Here is a 15463-nt window from a genome sequence, read left to right as displayed (position 1 = left end):
GGAATCATGGGAAGAAGAGCCTTATGATAGGGTATTCTAAACTTCGTTTTCCTAACCCCTAACCTCTCGTTCTGGTTGCTTTTGTCGTTGGTATTCCTGACCCTGCGCGCGCACTTAAAGTGAAAAGAATTCGGCTTGGGAGACAGCGGACACCAGAGGGAAATCCTAACTACGCTGCGGTTGGGGCCTCCGGTTCGCTTTGCTGTGCTCCTCTGTCACTGTTATTGGAGCTCTTTCTGGGGAGTAGCGCATGTGTAGGTCGTGTACGAAAGTCCTGGCGGCCAGGCAGGCAGGCGTCCTGGCGGCGTCATCTATTCCAAATCTCAGCCGAGTGCCGCAATTTTTGGCTATAAATACCAATGTCGGCACGCAGCTTCGCTTAAACTTACGTTGTTATCCTAGTGTTCAGCACATCGTGTCCAACGGCGAGCGACAAAACTTATTCAGCTTATTCAGGACGTGACGTAGTTAACATCCTGTATGGTATCCTGTACACAGCCCCCCATTGCTACTCAGACTCATTCCTGCTCCTAAAAACTGTGAGTCAGCGGGTTGCAGGTGCAGCTGTACCAGTTGCTGCCACTGCACTGCTTTCTGGGGCTCAATGTTTTGGCGTCTGCTTCTGCTTTCAGTGTCAGTGTCATAATATTAAATTTTAAGCATTGTGTAATCCCACAATCCTCGTTCGATTGAGCAAACATTCGCTTAATCGCAATTATTGCGCAGCCAAAACAAGGAAGAAATAATTCAAAACAAATAAAGCGTACACTTTGGGGAACTATTGCGAAAATTTCTCGAGGAAATAAATAAATAAAAAATTTTACCGGAAACTAAAAGAGACTATTCTTCCAAATAAGTTCCATTATCACTTCTCTTTTCTTCGAGTGTAACTCTATACAATTTTAAGAAATTATCATATTCTAAGTAATGCACATTAAATGTAAAAGAGTTTTTAAAACTTTAAATTGAATGCACTTTATTCAAGTGTTTTTATTTTAGTTACATGTACCCTATATATTTTAAAAAGAAGCCCAAACGCAAAATGAATATAATATCACTTTTCTGGGTTTTCTTCTAATATCACCTCCTCTATCTTACATCTTCTCAAACTATTGCTCAATACCAAGGCGTGCAATCTGTAAGTAGGACTATGGGTCCTACGACTGCCCCCTCATCTGAGAAGCTATCACACTTTCCCCCTCTTTTGTTGTAGCCACACCCAGACGACCGCAACCACAAGAACGCCAACCTCTCCACCAACAAAAGACAGCAATAATGAGAGCAGCAAAGAGCTCAAAAACGGGAACGGAGAGGGGCCTCAACATGGGAATGGGAATAAGCCTGAATCTGAGGCAGGGACACAGGTGGCTCGTATGGCTGCTGCTCCTGCTTTTGGCCATTCCCCCGCAGATGGTCGACGGCCGTTACCTGCCCACAAGGTCGCACGGCGACGATTTGGACAAGTTGCGTGAGCTGATGCTGCAGGTGAGCCATGATGTCATGTCATACCATTCGTAGCGGTAGCTAAAGTTGCTGCACTGAAGCTAAAGCTAAAGACGTGGGAATGCACTGAAAAATACTATTTACTAATTTTTAATGTACGATTTTGTGTTTATGGAAATCGACAAAATATTATGGCAAAAAGGCTATTTAACATCCCTTCATAAACAAATTTTTCTTATAAAGCAAGTTCTCAAGCAAATTTCTTTATATTACATTTTATTTCTTTACATTAAAAATGCAAAGCTTTTAAAAGCGAAGGGAATTTAGAAATTCAACTTACAGTTAAATTATATTTTTTATGGCTGTGAATTTCAAAGAATGAAATTTCAATATATTTGTCCGATTTTTCTGTGTGTATGCCTGTGTGACCGTGCATTGGGTTTTGTGTGCGTGCCCCCTGAAGTTCAGTTTTGTGCATTGGCAGTTTTGGCATCGGTGGTGCCGCTGTGCTGTGCTGTTGTCAATATAATTAACTAAATGAAAATGAAAAGAGTGCCCATCGACACGGACAGACAGATGGAGACAAAGATCCGAAGCAACACAAAGCGGGTTAAAGCGTGGTATTAAGTTGCAATTATGTCGCCAATTATTGAGGTTTTATTTTCGACTTGTTTTTGTTTTCGTTTTTAAGAGGTTGGTTTGGTGCTTCTTTTGTTTTTTTTTTGGTTCCGAGTGGAATTGAATGGAATGGATGGGTTGCGTCATCGGATGGTATATCATCGAGTATAAGGTTTCGGGGGTCCCTCCCTGTTGATTCCTGCTTATCGGAGACCAATTTCTGCCACTACTGCTTCTTCTCCTGCTGCTGCTGTGGTTTCTGTGCTGTGCGTCTGCAAACCATTTCAGACATATTTTTACATATTTCGCAAGCCTTAAAGAGGGGTCTGGCTGGTCTGGTCTTCACATGGAGAGGAAGCCTGCTCGGCTACAATCCCCAACAATATTTCGGCTTGGCCAACACTTTGGCCTCTTCTCATCTTTTGCACAATATTTTTGGAGACGCAGCGTCACTGCCGCTGCTGCTGCCGGACTGCCAGTGCCTCTGCTGCTATTTAGTTTTTTTTTACTCATTCAGTGTTTTTTTTTCTGCGCAGTTTCCTGTTCTTTTTCGCAACCAAAACACAAAAATGCGACTTAAATGGTAGACGGGGAGAGCCGAGTGCAGAGGAGTCCCACTTAAATAAATGTGGATGTGCAGCTGCAGCCTGCAACCTGCCACGAAACACTGCAACTGTTTGCTGCACGCTGGAGCAGACAATCTGTAGCACTCAGACCCACGTTTCGGCAGCCGACTCTTTTTCTGAGTCATGGCCCTGCGAATCGATAAATCGCTGACGTGCGACGCAGACAAAGACCAAGACCAGAGCAGACCACGACCATACTTGGCCGAAAGAAGCAGCAAATATCAACAAAAAAGACAACAAAACTGTAGCAAAAAAAATAGCTAAAAAATAAAAGGGAAATCAAATGTCAAATAGCAAATAATGACGATGACGTGGTCTGGTCTGCTAGCTGGCGTCTGCCAATGATGAAGGTTGACTTCTCTACGTCACATCGGAGACAAGACAGACAAATGGGGGGAAAACCAACGGAGGAAAATGGAAAAACACTTGACACACAATAATGCATTGAACCTGAGAGACAAGAGCAGAGAGCAAGAGTACTATAGACTAACATCGTGAGACAACAAACAAAGTTTAGCCTTTGGCTTATTGCCTGTGACAGCAAGGATGTCAACATGACAGAGCATGAGATGGTATTTCCAAACATTTAATTGCCGAATTTATTCCACTCTTGTCACACAAATACCCCTGTCTATAGTTCTCATCACGCACATTTCCCCGGCCTCAAAACCCATCTAAAGTTATTACCGACAGATACTTCTCTACCCTCTAAGTAGCCGAGAGATTCCCGTCTAGCCCATGGACGAACCCAAAAGATAACCCAAGCCAAATGCAGCTGTTTATTTGCTAACCATCTTCAATCTCCAGTTCCAATACCATCTTTGGCCAAAACCAGAGAGGGAAACAGATTGAATGTACAGACAGATATAGAGGCTGTGAATGAAGGGAGAGACGCAACACAACACAACACAAACCGAAAGGAAATCACATAACTTTTCACTTAACGACAACTCTCAAATTAAACTGTCCAAAAAGTGCCAGACGAAGAGGAGAGTCTTTAATAAAGACAGAGAGAGAGGCAGAGGGGGAAACACCCAGCTGCCACCACCCACACAACCACCAACCCTAAGCATCGCTGAACCCCTCACTCAAAGATATGGCCCCGCATGTTCCCTGTTCCCTGTAGCAGAGTCATCATTGCTTCCTTATGTGTCGCCGCTCGACCATTACTATTAGCGTTTAAAAGGAGTTAAAAAGGATGGAAACCTTTGAAAATGGGGAAAAAAAAGTAAAATAAAACCATCTACTGGTATTTCTTATTTTCGGCGTTTTTGAAACTAGCAATAATTTAATTGCATGGCGCGAAATTGTTTTAGGTTTTTCACTTCATGGTGTTTGTTCACACATCATCAACGGCAGCATCGCATCATTCGGCATTCGCAAAAGATACAAACAGATACGCCAAGAGATGATCTTCTCCAGAGCGATGCGACGAGCGGTAGCCAGACAAAAGAGGCTGTCCGCGGCTGGCGGATGGCTGATAATTACACGACAATACCCCCCATTAACACATATTTTTCAGAGCTCATCATCAGAGAAGAGACCGACCCCGCTTCCCGTTCGTTACAGATAAAGTTCATTCAATTTAATGATGCGCCAAAAAATTAAAAATTTAAAACAAAAAGACTGAAGATGAATGAAACAATAAATGCAATACGAAGTTGAAATACTCTTGAAGTTCGCGTAGCACCTGTTTTCAAGGAGTACAATTTTCCAATATCGAAAAATCAAAAAATTTTGAGGGATTTGATACGTATTTATTTCGTGGATTTAAATGTACAAAGTCAAACAAGATTTTATTTTGCTTCCTTTATATAGTAACTTAACGATAAAATGATCCAGTTACATGAGCGTTGATTGGGATTATATTTAGCATTTCCTATAATAAAAGTGACTACTACATATGTATATGGGGTCTTCAAGTGTATACACATATAAAACTAAAGATAAACTCAAAAATAAGCGAACACAAAAATCTGTGACGAACTTCCCACGTTAGATAAAAACGATTTCAACAGATTTTTGAAATAACTGCCATAAGACACCATAAAAGACCCCCTGTCTTGAGGGGCGATCCGTGTTAACAACAGAAACTATACGATAATTATAACAACCATAACAACACTCCAAGTTTAACTCTTTCCATCTCTTTGTATCTCGCCAAACTCTTTGCAGATCTTGGAGTTGAGCAATGAGGACCCACAGAAGCAGCAGCAGACGATGCCCCAACAGCACCCACTTTTGCGTCCGCACAATGAGGCCAGCAGCGGCAGCAACAGTGGCACTGTTAGTGGCAGCAACACCAACACTATCAATCCGCGCGTATCCAACGGCAACTCGAATGCCGCCTGGCTCCAAAAACTCAGCGCCATGGGTGCCCTGGATGAGCTGGGCGGGGATGCTCCCCGTATGGGACAAAACTATGGACGCTACTAAAGGGAATTCAGCAATCACCTGACGACTACACGACACCACGACGACAATGGAATGGGTCTACATGGGGGGGAAATGGTTTTGTGAATGAATCAGTTTTTTGAATGGCAGAATAATGGGTGAAGGGGAGTCCTTAGCAGAGAGCACACAGTATGGAAGACGATATGTGGGAGAGCACACCAAACAGACAAGTGGATGAGATGAGGGCGGAGCTTGAGAGGATATGGTCATGGGATTACAATCCCATGGCAACCCAAAAGGAAATGTGTGAAAATCTGTGAAAATATATGAAAGAGTCAACTAAATGGAGTGAGGGAAGCCATTTACACACCCTTTATCACTACTTGCTAATACTTTCAAGTACTTTTAAACCCTTATGAACCATTTGAATGCTTTTGGGACATTTTAAACCATTTTATGCTAGTTTCCACTTTTATTAAGACTTTTTTAATTGCCATTTCCCTTTTACTTTTTAAAACGTTTTTCACTATTCAAAACAACTTTGAAGATCTGTTAAGAGATTTAAATAGCTTCTAATGATTTTGAAACGGTTCTCGCAACTGAAACTCTCCCGAAGTATTAAAAAGAAGGTTCTAAGGGCATACCCAACTCACCCAAAAGCAATGCTCTCTGAAAAACTTTGGTTCATTCGTTCACAACACCTTTTTTGCCCTAAAGCCCAAAAGGTACACCCTCCAAAACGAACAACTCTCAAAGGTTTTAATTGCAAAAAGCAACAACTGATAAACACTGGTAAATACCCAAACATGCAATAAAAAAAAAAACTTAAAAAAAAGATAAAAAGACAAATTCAGTTCCTATGATAGAACAATAATTTAAAAGTTTTAGGGTAATCCCAAGGCGACTAAAATGTACCTATATGCAGCATGCACCTTTATGTATGTAGAACAACCAAACAACCCCTTAATCCCCTCAAAACAAGTATTTACGAGAATGTATTCCCCTTTACGGTCTAGGTTAAGAGCTGATTTTTGAGTTTTTTTTTGCACACGCGGCCCCAAAAAGTTACAACTACAAAAAAACAAAATGAAGAAGCAAAAGTCAATTGTAAATATTTTACTGGAGTTTTAATGGGCCCCCAAGGCTAAGGCTGGTCGTGGGGCATAAATGAAGATATATTTATAAATTATGGTACTCCCAACTAACCTCCACTAAACCGGAGCTCTGGGCCGCGTGACCTCCACACGAAGATGGGCCCCCAAAACTTTAATGGGATTTCATATAAAAGAGATTTATATACATACTTACATACATATACAATATATTGTAAAAGAGCGCAGGGCCCAGTTATATGCGATTATATTATTATTATTACATATTGTTGTATCTAAAATAAATGTACATTTAATTGTTGTTAACTCAAGTTCGTGGCTTTTACTCATGATTCATCAGCAGAAGCAAAAATAAAGAAATCATTTTAAATGCAGTCTTAACTAGATCTCTGATCAAAGATTCATCTATTGGATACATCCAAAGAGTCTTATGCAAGCCATTTTTCACATCTCTCTCTCTTAGCTTGAAGATCTTTTGGGTAAAGATCCCCATCTATCTCAATTTACTTTCACGTACTTCAAGTGCAACTCTTGACAAATTAAACATTGAAAAGTGGCACCCACCAGAAACAAAGAGAGAGAAACACATCCCCATTCCCAAATTCCATTCCAATAACCGAACCGAACCCCCATTCCCTGTCAATGCGAACCCATTAAGTACTGGCCACCGAGTACCGTTCCGTTTGTGTCTCTGTATCTTTCATTTTGTAAACGAAATCATAATTGTTTTGCCTCTTTATGTAAATATAATATCATTTAAATGGTGCTCACAGTCGGTATTTGGTTTTGTTTTTACTACTCTGTGTTACATAAAGTCCACACAGAAGAAGTATACAATATAATAATTAGTATTTGCACTCTGCAAAAGGTGCAGATGGCTCTAGAGCTGGAATCGGAGCTGAAGTGGTGGATTGTGTCGTGGACCATGGAGAAAGCAGAGAGATGAATTTTGCCTCGTCGCTTGATGATTATATGCCTCAGAATCGTTGTGGCATGGCAATGGCACCAGCAGATTCATTAAAAATGGTGGCAAAAAGTTGCTCATGCAACCATTCCATATCTAAATTTCTTTGCAATTTAAGGGAATATTTTTCCAAATTATTTTTGCTTAATTGTATTTCAATGCAGCCAAATAATACTGGATGTACATTTGCTATATTTTCAAAGGAAGTATGTACTAACTTTTACTCTATTTCCGTTTTTCTTTCAAATGCATGCTTCGATTTCCTGCATTCACAAGTAGGTCAAAGGTTGTCACAAGAATCCATATCCATCCCCAAATCCATTAGATATTTGCATATGCCTAACGTTTTCCCTGAGGATCCACTGAAACTGCACCTGAAACTAAAACTGAACCTGCACCTGTTCCACGTTGGTGAATTTAGCATAATTTACCCAGCCACACCACACACACCACATTGATAATGATGATGATGAGGAGGTTGATTTTGAATGTGAAAGATGAGCGTTGAAAATTAAGGAAATGCAATCTGTTGCAGGAGGCACCCACCGAAGATGAACAACAAAATCAACAAAAGTTGCCATTTAGCCAACGGCATTATAAATGATGCCATCTAGGAAAAGTGACAGTCTCTTGGGCCGACAGTTGCACTATTATTGGTGGTGGTGTGGCTGTGGCTCCTCCGTTTGGCGCCGCTGGCCAAACACTGATTATGCCATTTCATCAAATTCCGGCAGCAGATTGCTGCAGATTCCACAACAGATTTGCTCAAGGAGTGGCGCCCGCCAATCTCAGAGGATCGGGAATCAGAGACGAATGCAAAATGCGGACTCTGATTGCCATTTACAGATTATGCGCATAAATCTTTTCCCAATCCATAGCAAGGAAAGGCACAGGGAGTTATGTTGTTAGGGGCATGAACCTAAGGAAAACATTGCAAAATATTTTGCTAATCATAATTTGTTGTCTTTCCGCAGAAATTGTCATGCCCGGACGCCAAAAGGGGTGTAAATTATGGCCACAAGAAAAAACATGAGAAAAAAACAAATTAAAGAAATTCAAATTCAAAATACATTAAATGAAATGTTTGTAGAGTTGCACGAAGCACTCGGGAGTTCGGGAGCCAAGGAGATGGAAGGTTGCAGATGAGGCAAATGCCCCAACAAACCCAACAAGAGCGTGAAGCTCATTATGATGTTTCGTGGCCAAAACGTGGACACCAATTACAAAAGCAACTGAAGAGAATGATGGTGCTTAATAGTCCCGACAAATGGCATACCCTGTTAGTCATTGTAAACCATTTAGGACATCTTTAATCAGACGAAATTAAATTTATTACATTAAATAAAAAACGATACGATTCCGTGTAATTTGGTATATTGGTGGGTAAGATATCAAATCCATAAATGTGCTGCAAATCTTTACAATTATAAATGCCACTGGGTTTTTCTCGACTCCAGAGACTCTCCGAAATCCAGGGAAGCTCATAAAGTGGTTGTGATAATGAATATCAAGAAGAATATTTCCAGAAATTATCATATATGATACGTTTCTAATTAATAGGGTCGGAATTGCTTCGTCCCATCTGTTACATAGATTTTCAAAAAACCAATATACCCTCCAAGCTTCACAAATTCCAGGTTAACAGTAACAATAATAATAATAACAAACAGCACCCCATAACACAGCAAGAAGTTGAGTGAAAAAAAACAAAAGACCGAAAGAGCATGAAGAAATGAAATAAAACCAACACCAGACTCAAGTAACAATCCCCCAGACCCCAATCTCCAGACCCCCATCTCTATCGCAGTCCCAGTCCAGAGCACGGGCACCCCCTTTTCCTCCTTCTACTCGAAAAACTTCAAATGAGAGTGAATCCACATCCATTGAAATTGAAAGTGAATCGTGCTACACGATCCGACACGATACGATACGATCCGATTCAACCGTTCGTCCAGCGAGCGCTAGTTACGAAGCAGCAAGAAAACATTACGATTGGATCCTAAAAATGACCAAAAATAACTATGGATGTATGTAATCTCTATATATGTACATATAATAATTTAACAAGAAAAACAAAAGAATTGGGGAGGAAACAGCAGGAAAGACTGCTGTTATTTTGGGAGCAATTCGATGGGGAAATATTTTAGGGGACTCTAATCGGTAAATGTTGTTGAGAAAAACAATTCCCATGAAAAATATTTAAAATTTCTGTCTAGAAAATACTTATTTCTATGTAGTTTTTAGTGGTAGTTTAAGAAAAAAAGCAAAGAATTGCCAAATAGGATGCACAACACTAACAACCAACCCTATGACAACTTGAAAAATTATGAACCTCCTCTACAAAGAACCTAGGATATTCGCCTTGAACTGGATAGCACCCTCTGTCGTGGATTCAAAAGTCCCAAAAAACGCAAATAAGGAGAAGGATGGAGAAAAAGGTAATTGAAAAAAGGAAAAAACCAAAAACCTCGCTGCTGCTGCTGCAGTCGCAGTCGCAGCTAGGAGGGACAGAGGCAGAGCAATCAAAGATGACTCTCCAACTGTGGTACTGCCTGGCTGGTGATGCGGCTTTCTTCATGGTTAAGCGCTGTGCTCTTTGCTTTGCCAACTGCTCAGCCAGCAGAGGAAGATACAGCAAAGGCAGCAACAGAGACAGCGACATAAAAGCAGCAAAAGCTACGTCGTCGTCGTCGTCGTGGTCTTGGTCGTTGCTGCCGCTGCCATCGTTTTTATTTTTACTTAATTTTTATTTCACGCGCTGCGCCGCTATAAAAGAAACTGCAACAAACGTTGTGGCATGCAGTACGAGGTTCCGCGTCAAACAAACTCCAACTCCGACTAAAAGCTCCACCATCCAAAGATCCATCCTCAAAGATCAGTGACAAAATCCGCAACGAAACGAAACGAACCGAGAAACAATATATCAGAAAGCTCCCTGTAAAATGCAGTCCAGTTGTGTGGTACGTTTACATGATAATCATGTAATCAGAAGCGTTTCTGATCCGTCCTCTGAGCTAAAGTCCTCATTCGACGTAAATCTGCGAGTCTTCCAACTTAGATCCCCGTCTGATCCATCATCCTATCCTATCCTTCCTCATCCAAATCCATTCAGTGTTATAATTTTGTTTCTGTTCTGCAGTTAGTGATCGTCTTGGGCTTTGCCGCCTTGGTGGCGGCTCGTCCAGAGCCCCCACGTGACTCGTACAGTGTCCCACCGTCGAGCAGCTACCAGCCGAGTGGACCAAGCGGGGGATATGGAGCCCCTGCGCCACAATATGGACCTCCACAGCAGCCACCAGTGGTGCATAAGCATGTGTACGTCCATGTCCCACCACCAGAGCCAGAGTACCAGGCACCCAGGTAAGAGATTATATAGAAAATATAACCAAAATATCTTGTCAAGGTTCATTTGAAGGAGAAAAAAATCTCCTTTCAGGAGCAGTGACATCGGTGTATTTGAATCCCTAAGATTGTTTGTAAATTGCATCAGAATTATTCATTATTCATTGCTTGACATCAAGAGATCTTAAATGTTCTTCTAGAAGGCAAATATTAAGAAAATTAGTAAACTTTCGAAAGTCAATAATATTCATACAATATTATCAAAAATATCTTTTGCAATAAGAAGAAAGTCTCCTCTCTCAAGATAACACATCAACCAGACGGTTCTTTTTAAGTAGGTCTACGAATCATTGTTCCAAGAGAGATGTGTGTTAATATTTCGATTACAAATATTACAACAAATAATATAAACAGCACACACACTCCCACCCCTTCTATTTTTCGTTTCTCTATGCAAACCCTTCATTACATCTTGCGTGATGTGGAGTGAACGATCCAAACAATCTCTTGTTATTTGTGTTGTTCCACTTATCCACTGCCTGAAGGAGATTCACATTGTTATGGGCATATAATCCACGCCACTTATGCAGATTCTCTCACAATTCATCGCCCAGAGTCCCCGCCGCTCCCAACGATTATAATTGTGTTACAACAAGACAAATGTTGGAAGACTGGGAGCATCTAATCATCTAAACCAGCTAGATGTTAACATATTTCCAACATATTATGAGATGCTTGGTTTTTTAGACGAGAGAGAAAAGTACCTATTTTCAAGGACACTTTTTTAATATATATAAAAAAGAGAGTCGAAAGGAAAGCTACAAATTTTTCTTCAATCTATTCTCTAATTTTCTCTTGCCCTCTCTCTGGTTTTCTCCAATTCAATTTTTGTGTCGCCTTTTGAGTTGAAAGCAATGTTAATTACCCAAAGGGGGAATGATATCACGGCGCAGACCGCCAAACCGTGACTAAGATTGTTACCTAAGCGGAGCGTCTCTCTCTATCTCTCGTGGTATCTGTGGGTTTTCCAAGTTAATTATCAGACAAGTCCCTCAATTACCATAGTACCATAGGGAGTACCAGAGCACAGAAGACAGGCCTTATGTAAGCCCTAATTGTGACAGTCGTCATTATTAAAATCTGATTACAAACAAAAAAACAAACAGCTGCACCTTTTTCACCATTTATGGGCAAGACATTTGCATACTCGTCACTCATGCTCCTTTCTCTTTCTTTGTTGCAGGAAACCTCTGTACGTGCCACCACCACAAAAGCACTACAAGATTGTGTTTATCAAGGCACCATCCGCGCCCGCACCCACTGCACCCATCATTCCACAGTACCCGCAGAACGAGGAGAAGACTCTGGTCTACGTGCTGGTGAAGAAGCCAGAGGATCAGCCTGAGATCATCATCCCGACGCCGGCGCCCACACAGCCCAGCAAGCCGGAGGTGTACTTTATCCGCTACAAGACCCAGAAGGAGGAGACCGGACCCTATCCCAACAGTGTGGCGCCTCCAGCACCAGAGTATGGTGCCCCGGCTGGACCACCAGCCCCATCCGCTCCCAGTAGCTCCTATGGCGCACCATCGCACTAAGTGGAACATCAACACTCCCGTGAACATCCCGCACAACCGCAACCGAATCTCAACCCCAGCTCATGGCAATCCCTTACACCATATCTATAATATTTTTGCTATGGAAATCTCGAAGAACTCTCGACCATCGTCTATCCTCATCCCATTTATGGTTGTTTCATGTGTAATTTTTTACCTCTGAGGTTGTTTCTACAAACCTATGTATGAGAACATTTCCCATCTAGGCTGTTTGTTTCAAATTGTTTGTTTAGTCTTAAGTGTTCTAGATCTTTAAGAAAAAAGAAAGATGCGTTATACACACACACACACTCACATTCGACATACACACGATCACCACTGCGATAGCAATAGCGATCAGTTACTGACACCGATACTTGATTCATCCCATATGCATTTTCCCTAGGCAAATTACACCAACAAACGAGAGAATTTTCCAAACATTGCTGTTGCTGTTGTTTTGCACACAATATTATTGAGTAATGAGAATGCAAAAGACAGAAATTAAAAAAAAATTACAACAAAAAAATGAAAGAAACGATATATAATGATACTCAAGTACGATATGTATGTTTATCTTAGAAAACGATAACATCAATGGCTAAATAAACGTTTAACGAATTATCAGTACATATACAAATATTTTTTTCTATATTTATAATAGAAGTATTTACAGGGAACTTCACAAAGAGTATATCTCAAGAATTGGTATTTCTAATATCCAAAATTAAATTTTGTTCACTTAAAAACAAATTTTAAACTGAAAATATGGAAATATCTACTTCTTCCATTGTTCATTCATATCATCATTTCATTCCGGCTTTTGGCCGGAATATTTCATTCCGGCTTTTGGCCGAAATATTTTTTATCTAATAAACCCGACAAACCGCCATGTTCGTGACTATGTTAGATATGTATGTACATATGTTCATGCAAATAAAGTAAATGTTCTCCACAAAAGTATTATTTTTCTATTAAAACTTCACAATATGTTTCCCTTAGAAAATTTTGTATTGTGTTTAGATATTTCCTATATTTTTTGATTTTAATTTTCACGCATTTCCAGTCATTACTCTCCCTATTAATTTCCATTAAAACTTCCATTTCAAATTGCAACGTTTCTAGCGTTGCCACCCTAATAGTTACAGCCCAAAGCCAAGCCGACAGATGGAGCTTTTAGCCAAACTTAAAAACTGTAACAGCAGCAGTGCAGTACATCCCAAACTTCTTATCTCCTTTCACTTGTACTTAAGCTGCAGCTTTGCTTTGTTTTATTTTGTTTGCTTTGCTTTTGCTGCTGATGTAATTTTTGTTGCTTTTTGGCTTTTGGGCTTACATAAAATTTGATTTGTCTTATGCGGAAAAGCGCTTTTCGCTTAGCTCCCTGAATTTTTATGATAACACTACTCGACAAAACCGAACTTTTTTTTTCCTCAAGGATCCAAACCGACTTTTTCTGATAGATATGGGGCTTTAAAATTTTTTAAAGAATTATGGTTTTTTTTCTATGGCAGAACTTTTTTTTGAAGAATTTTTGAAATCTGGTATTTTTTTTTAAGCTTTTTTCAGAGGTAGCGCTTGTTTTTTTCACATAACTCTAGTATATTTCATCTGGTTGTTAAGAACTTTGCTATTTTAAAAAGGTAATTAAAACAGCTAGAAGTTAAGCTCAAATACTTTGTGATTTCAGCTTACCGTCTGGGAAATATAAAGCATTGAAATGCAAAAATGATGATTTTTGTGCGGTATTTTTTACGAATATTTGACTTTAAAAACTCAGGAAAAGTCGAAAAAAAATTATATCTTGTGTCCTCTATTTTTTTGTGTAGAGGTGCATTTGGCGTCGTTTAAGGTATCGCTTATTAAAATCTATGGAGAGACTTTGGAGCTAAAATTCGTTAACCAAACCTAAAATATGAAAAAAAAATGAACAAAAAATACCTTTTGGAGCCCAACTGCTCATTGGGAACAAAGGAACGCGATCAGGTACCAAATGTACAACCCTTGTTCGTTTGCTTTGTTCCCAATTGGCTGTTTTAATTACCTTTTCAAAATAGCAAAGTTCTTTACAACCAGACCTTACGTCTGAAGTCTGATACTAAAGTTATGTGAAAAAAACTATCGCTACCTCTGAAAAAAGCTTTAAAAAAAAATACCAGTTTTCAAAAATTTTTCAAAAAAAAGTTCTGCCATAGAAAAAAAAAAATATCATTAAACCATTTCTAAGCCCCAAATCTTTAATAAAAAGTTGGTTTTGTTCCTTGAGGAAAAATCGTGTTGACCAGTGTAATTAGTTGAGCAGCATTTAAGTGTCGAAAGTAAAGGTATAGACTGTAATGGATTTTTGGAAACTAAGGTTTTTAACATTATTGGAAATTGTTTCCTAATCTTTAAGGTGCTTATTGGAAATTTTTGTTTGTTGCTTATAATTATATAAAATATAAGATTTGCTTCTGCTTTCGGGATGGATGTTTTTTAAGAAATTTCTTCTCAAATCTATTAGATATTCATTATTTCCCTTTTTTTCAATAGGAGGTAGGCTTTCATTTTTGTTAAAAAGGTTCGGTGAAATAGGTATCGTAAATTCTAAAGGGAAAAAATCCTCTTTGGGTAGCATTAGCTCTTATCGTTTTTAGATTCTGTCCATTATAATTGAGCCGTTCGAAAGGACATCTCCAACGGAACAGAAATAAAGGTAAGCCCTGGACACACTCAATCTCCACTCCACTCGATCCATCCACCCATATGCATGCATCCACATCCTTTTAAATACAATCAAACAAAAATACTAACATCCAGAAAACACACACTCTCGGAGAGTCTCCTTCACGGGCCTCCCAAAACGTAAGCGGACTTAAAAACACATCGTTTGCATATGTGCCCACCTCTTCATACCCCTCGTACAACACTCATCCATGCCAGCAACCCCACTCCATCCTCCCCGCTGTCATGCTGCCATGCAACATCACCAAGCGGCACTTAAGTGACGCTCCAGCAGCCATCATCAGCATCAGCAACAACTATCATTGTGAGAGAGTGCTTTCTTATTCTTTTTCCTTTTTTTTGTTCTGTTACGCTTCTTGTGAATGTCTACAATATAAACATCATTTGCGATGTTCCTTTTGTTTAAGCCCCGCTGATTTTGTTTACCTGAGCCTTAATGCTTGAAGCATTAAAAGAAGACAGAGGAAAGCAGGGCTTGAAAGAGCGGTTCTCAAAGCAAAGAGTGAGAGCATGAATATCTAAAGAAAGTAATTTCAGAGTAAAGAGAGTTTGAAAACCATGAAATAATGAGCTAAAGAGCGTCAAAATCAACGAAAAACCTGAAAAATCAGAGAAATAAAGTGGAAGGAGCAAGCTTGAAACAAG

At 39.8% G+C, this 15463-nt stretch overlaps 2 protein-coding genes across 2 annotated transcripts; both read left to right on the top strand.

The window, feature by feature from the left end:
* The first annotated feature begins 202 nt into the window (after positions 1-202).
* Positions 203-6455, top strand: LOC111076989. Its single transcript, XM_041594780.1, has 4 exons — positions 203-254; positions 1128-1138; positions 1214-1485; positions 4863-6455. The coding sequence occupies exons 3-4, from the start codon at positions 1276-1278 to the stop codon at positions 5121-5123; spliced, it is 471 nt and encodes a 156-aa protein (XP_041450714.1). The 5' UTR covers positions 203-254; positions 1128-1138; positions 1214-1275; the 3' UTR covers positions 5124-6455.
* A 3513-nt stretch (positions 6456-9968) lies between these two features.
* LOC111076988 (proline-rich extensin-like protein EPR1) lies at positions 9969-12712 on the top strand. The gene is made up of 3 exons (XM_022371071.2): positions 9969-10117; positions 10297-10517; positions 11743-12712. Exons 1-3 carry the CDS (start codon positions 10100-10102, stop codon positions 12095-12097), a joined length of 594 nt encoding a protein of 197 aa, XP_022226763.2. The 5' UTR covers positions 9969-10099; the 3' UTR covers positions 12098-12712.
* The last annotated feature ends 2751 nt before the right edge of the window (positions 12713-15463 follow it).

This window comes from Drosophila obscura, unplaced genomic scaffold (genome assembly GCF_018151105.1).
Source record: "Drosophila obscura isolate BZ-5 IFL unplaced genomic scaffold, ASM1815110v1 contig_36, whole genome shotgun sequence".
Lineage (NCBI taxonomy): Eukaryota > Metazoa > Arthropoda > Insecta > Diptera > Drosophilidae > Drosophila > Drosophila obscura.
The sequence above is the reverse complement of the archived record's forward strand: the minus strand, read 5'-3'. Positions and strand labels throughout refer to the sequence as shown.

Excerpts from the sequence above, each read along its gene's own strand:
- LOC111076988 (XM_022371071.2), top strand. Across the intron at positions 10,518-11,742 it reads CCAGAGTACCAGGCACCCAG|GAAACCTCTGTACGTGCCAC; the intron begins GTAAGAGATTAT and ends TCTTTGTTGCAG.
- LOC111076989 (XM_041594780.1), top strand. The coding sequence starts at position 1,276 with ATGAGAGCAGCAAAGAGCTCAAAAACGGGAACGGAGAGGGGCCTCAAC. Across the intron at positions 1,486-4,862 it reads TGCGTGAGCTGATGCTGCAG|ATCTTGGAGTTGAGCAATGA; the intron begins GTGAGCCATGAT and ends AACTCTTTGCAG.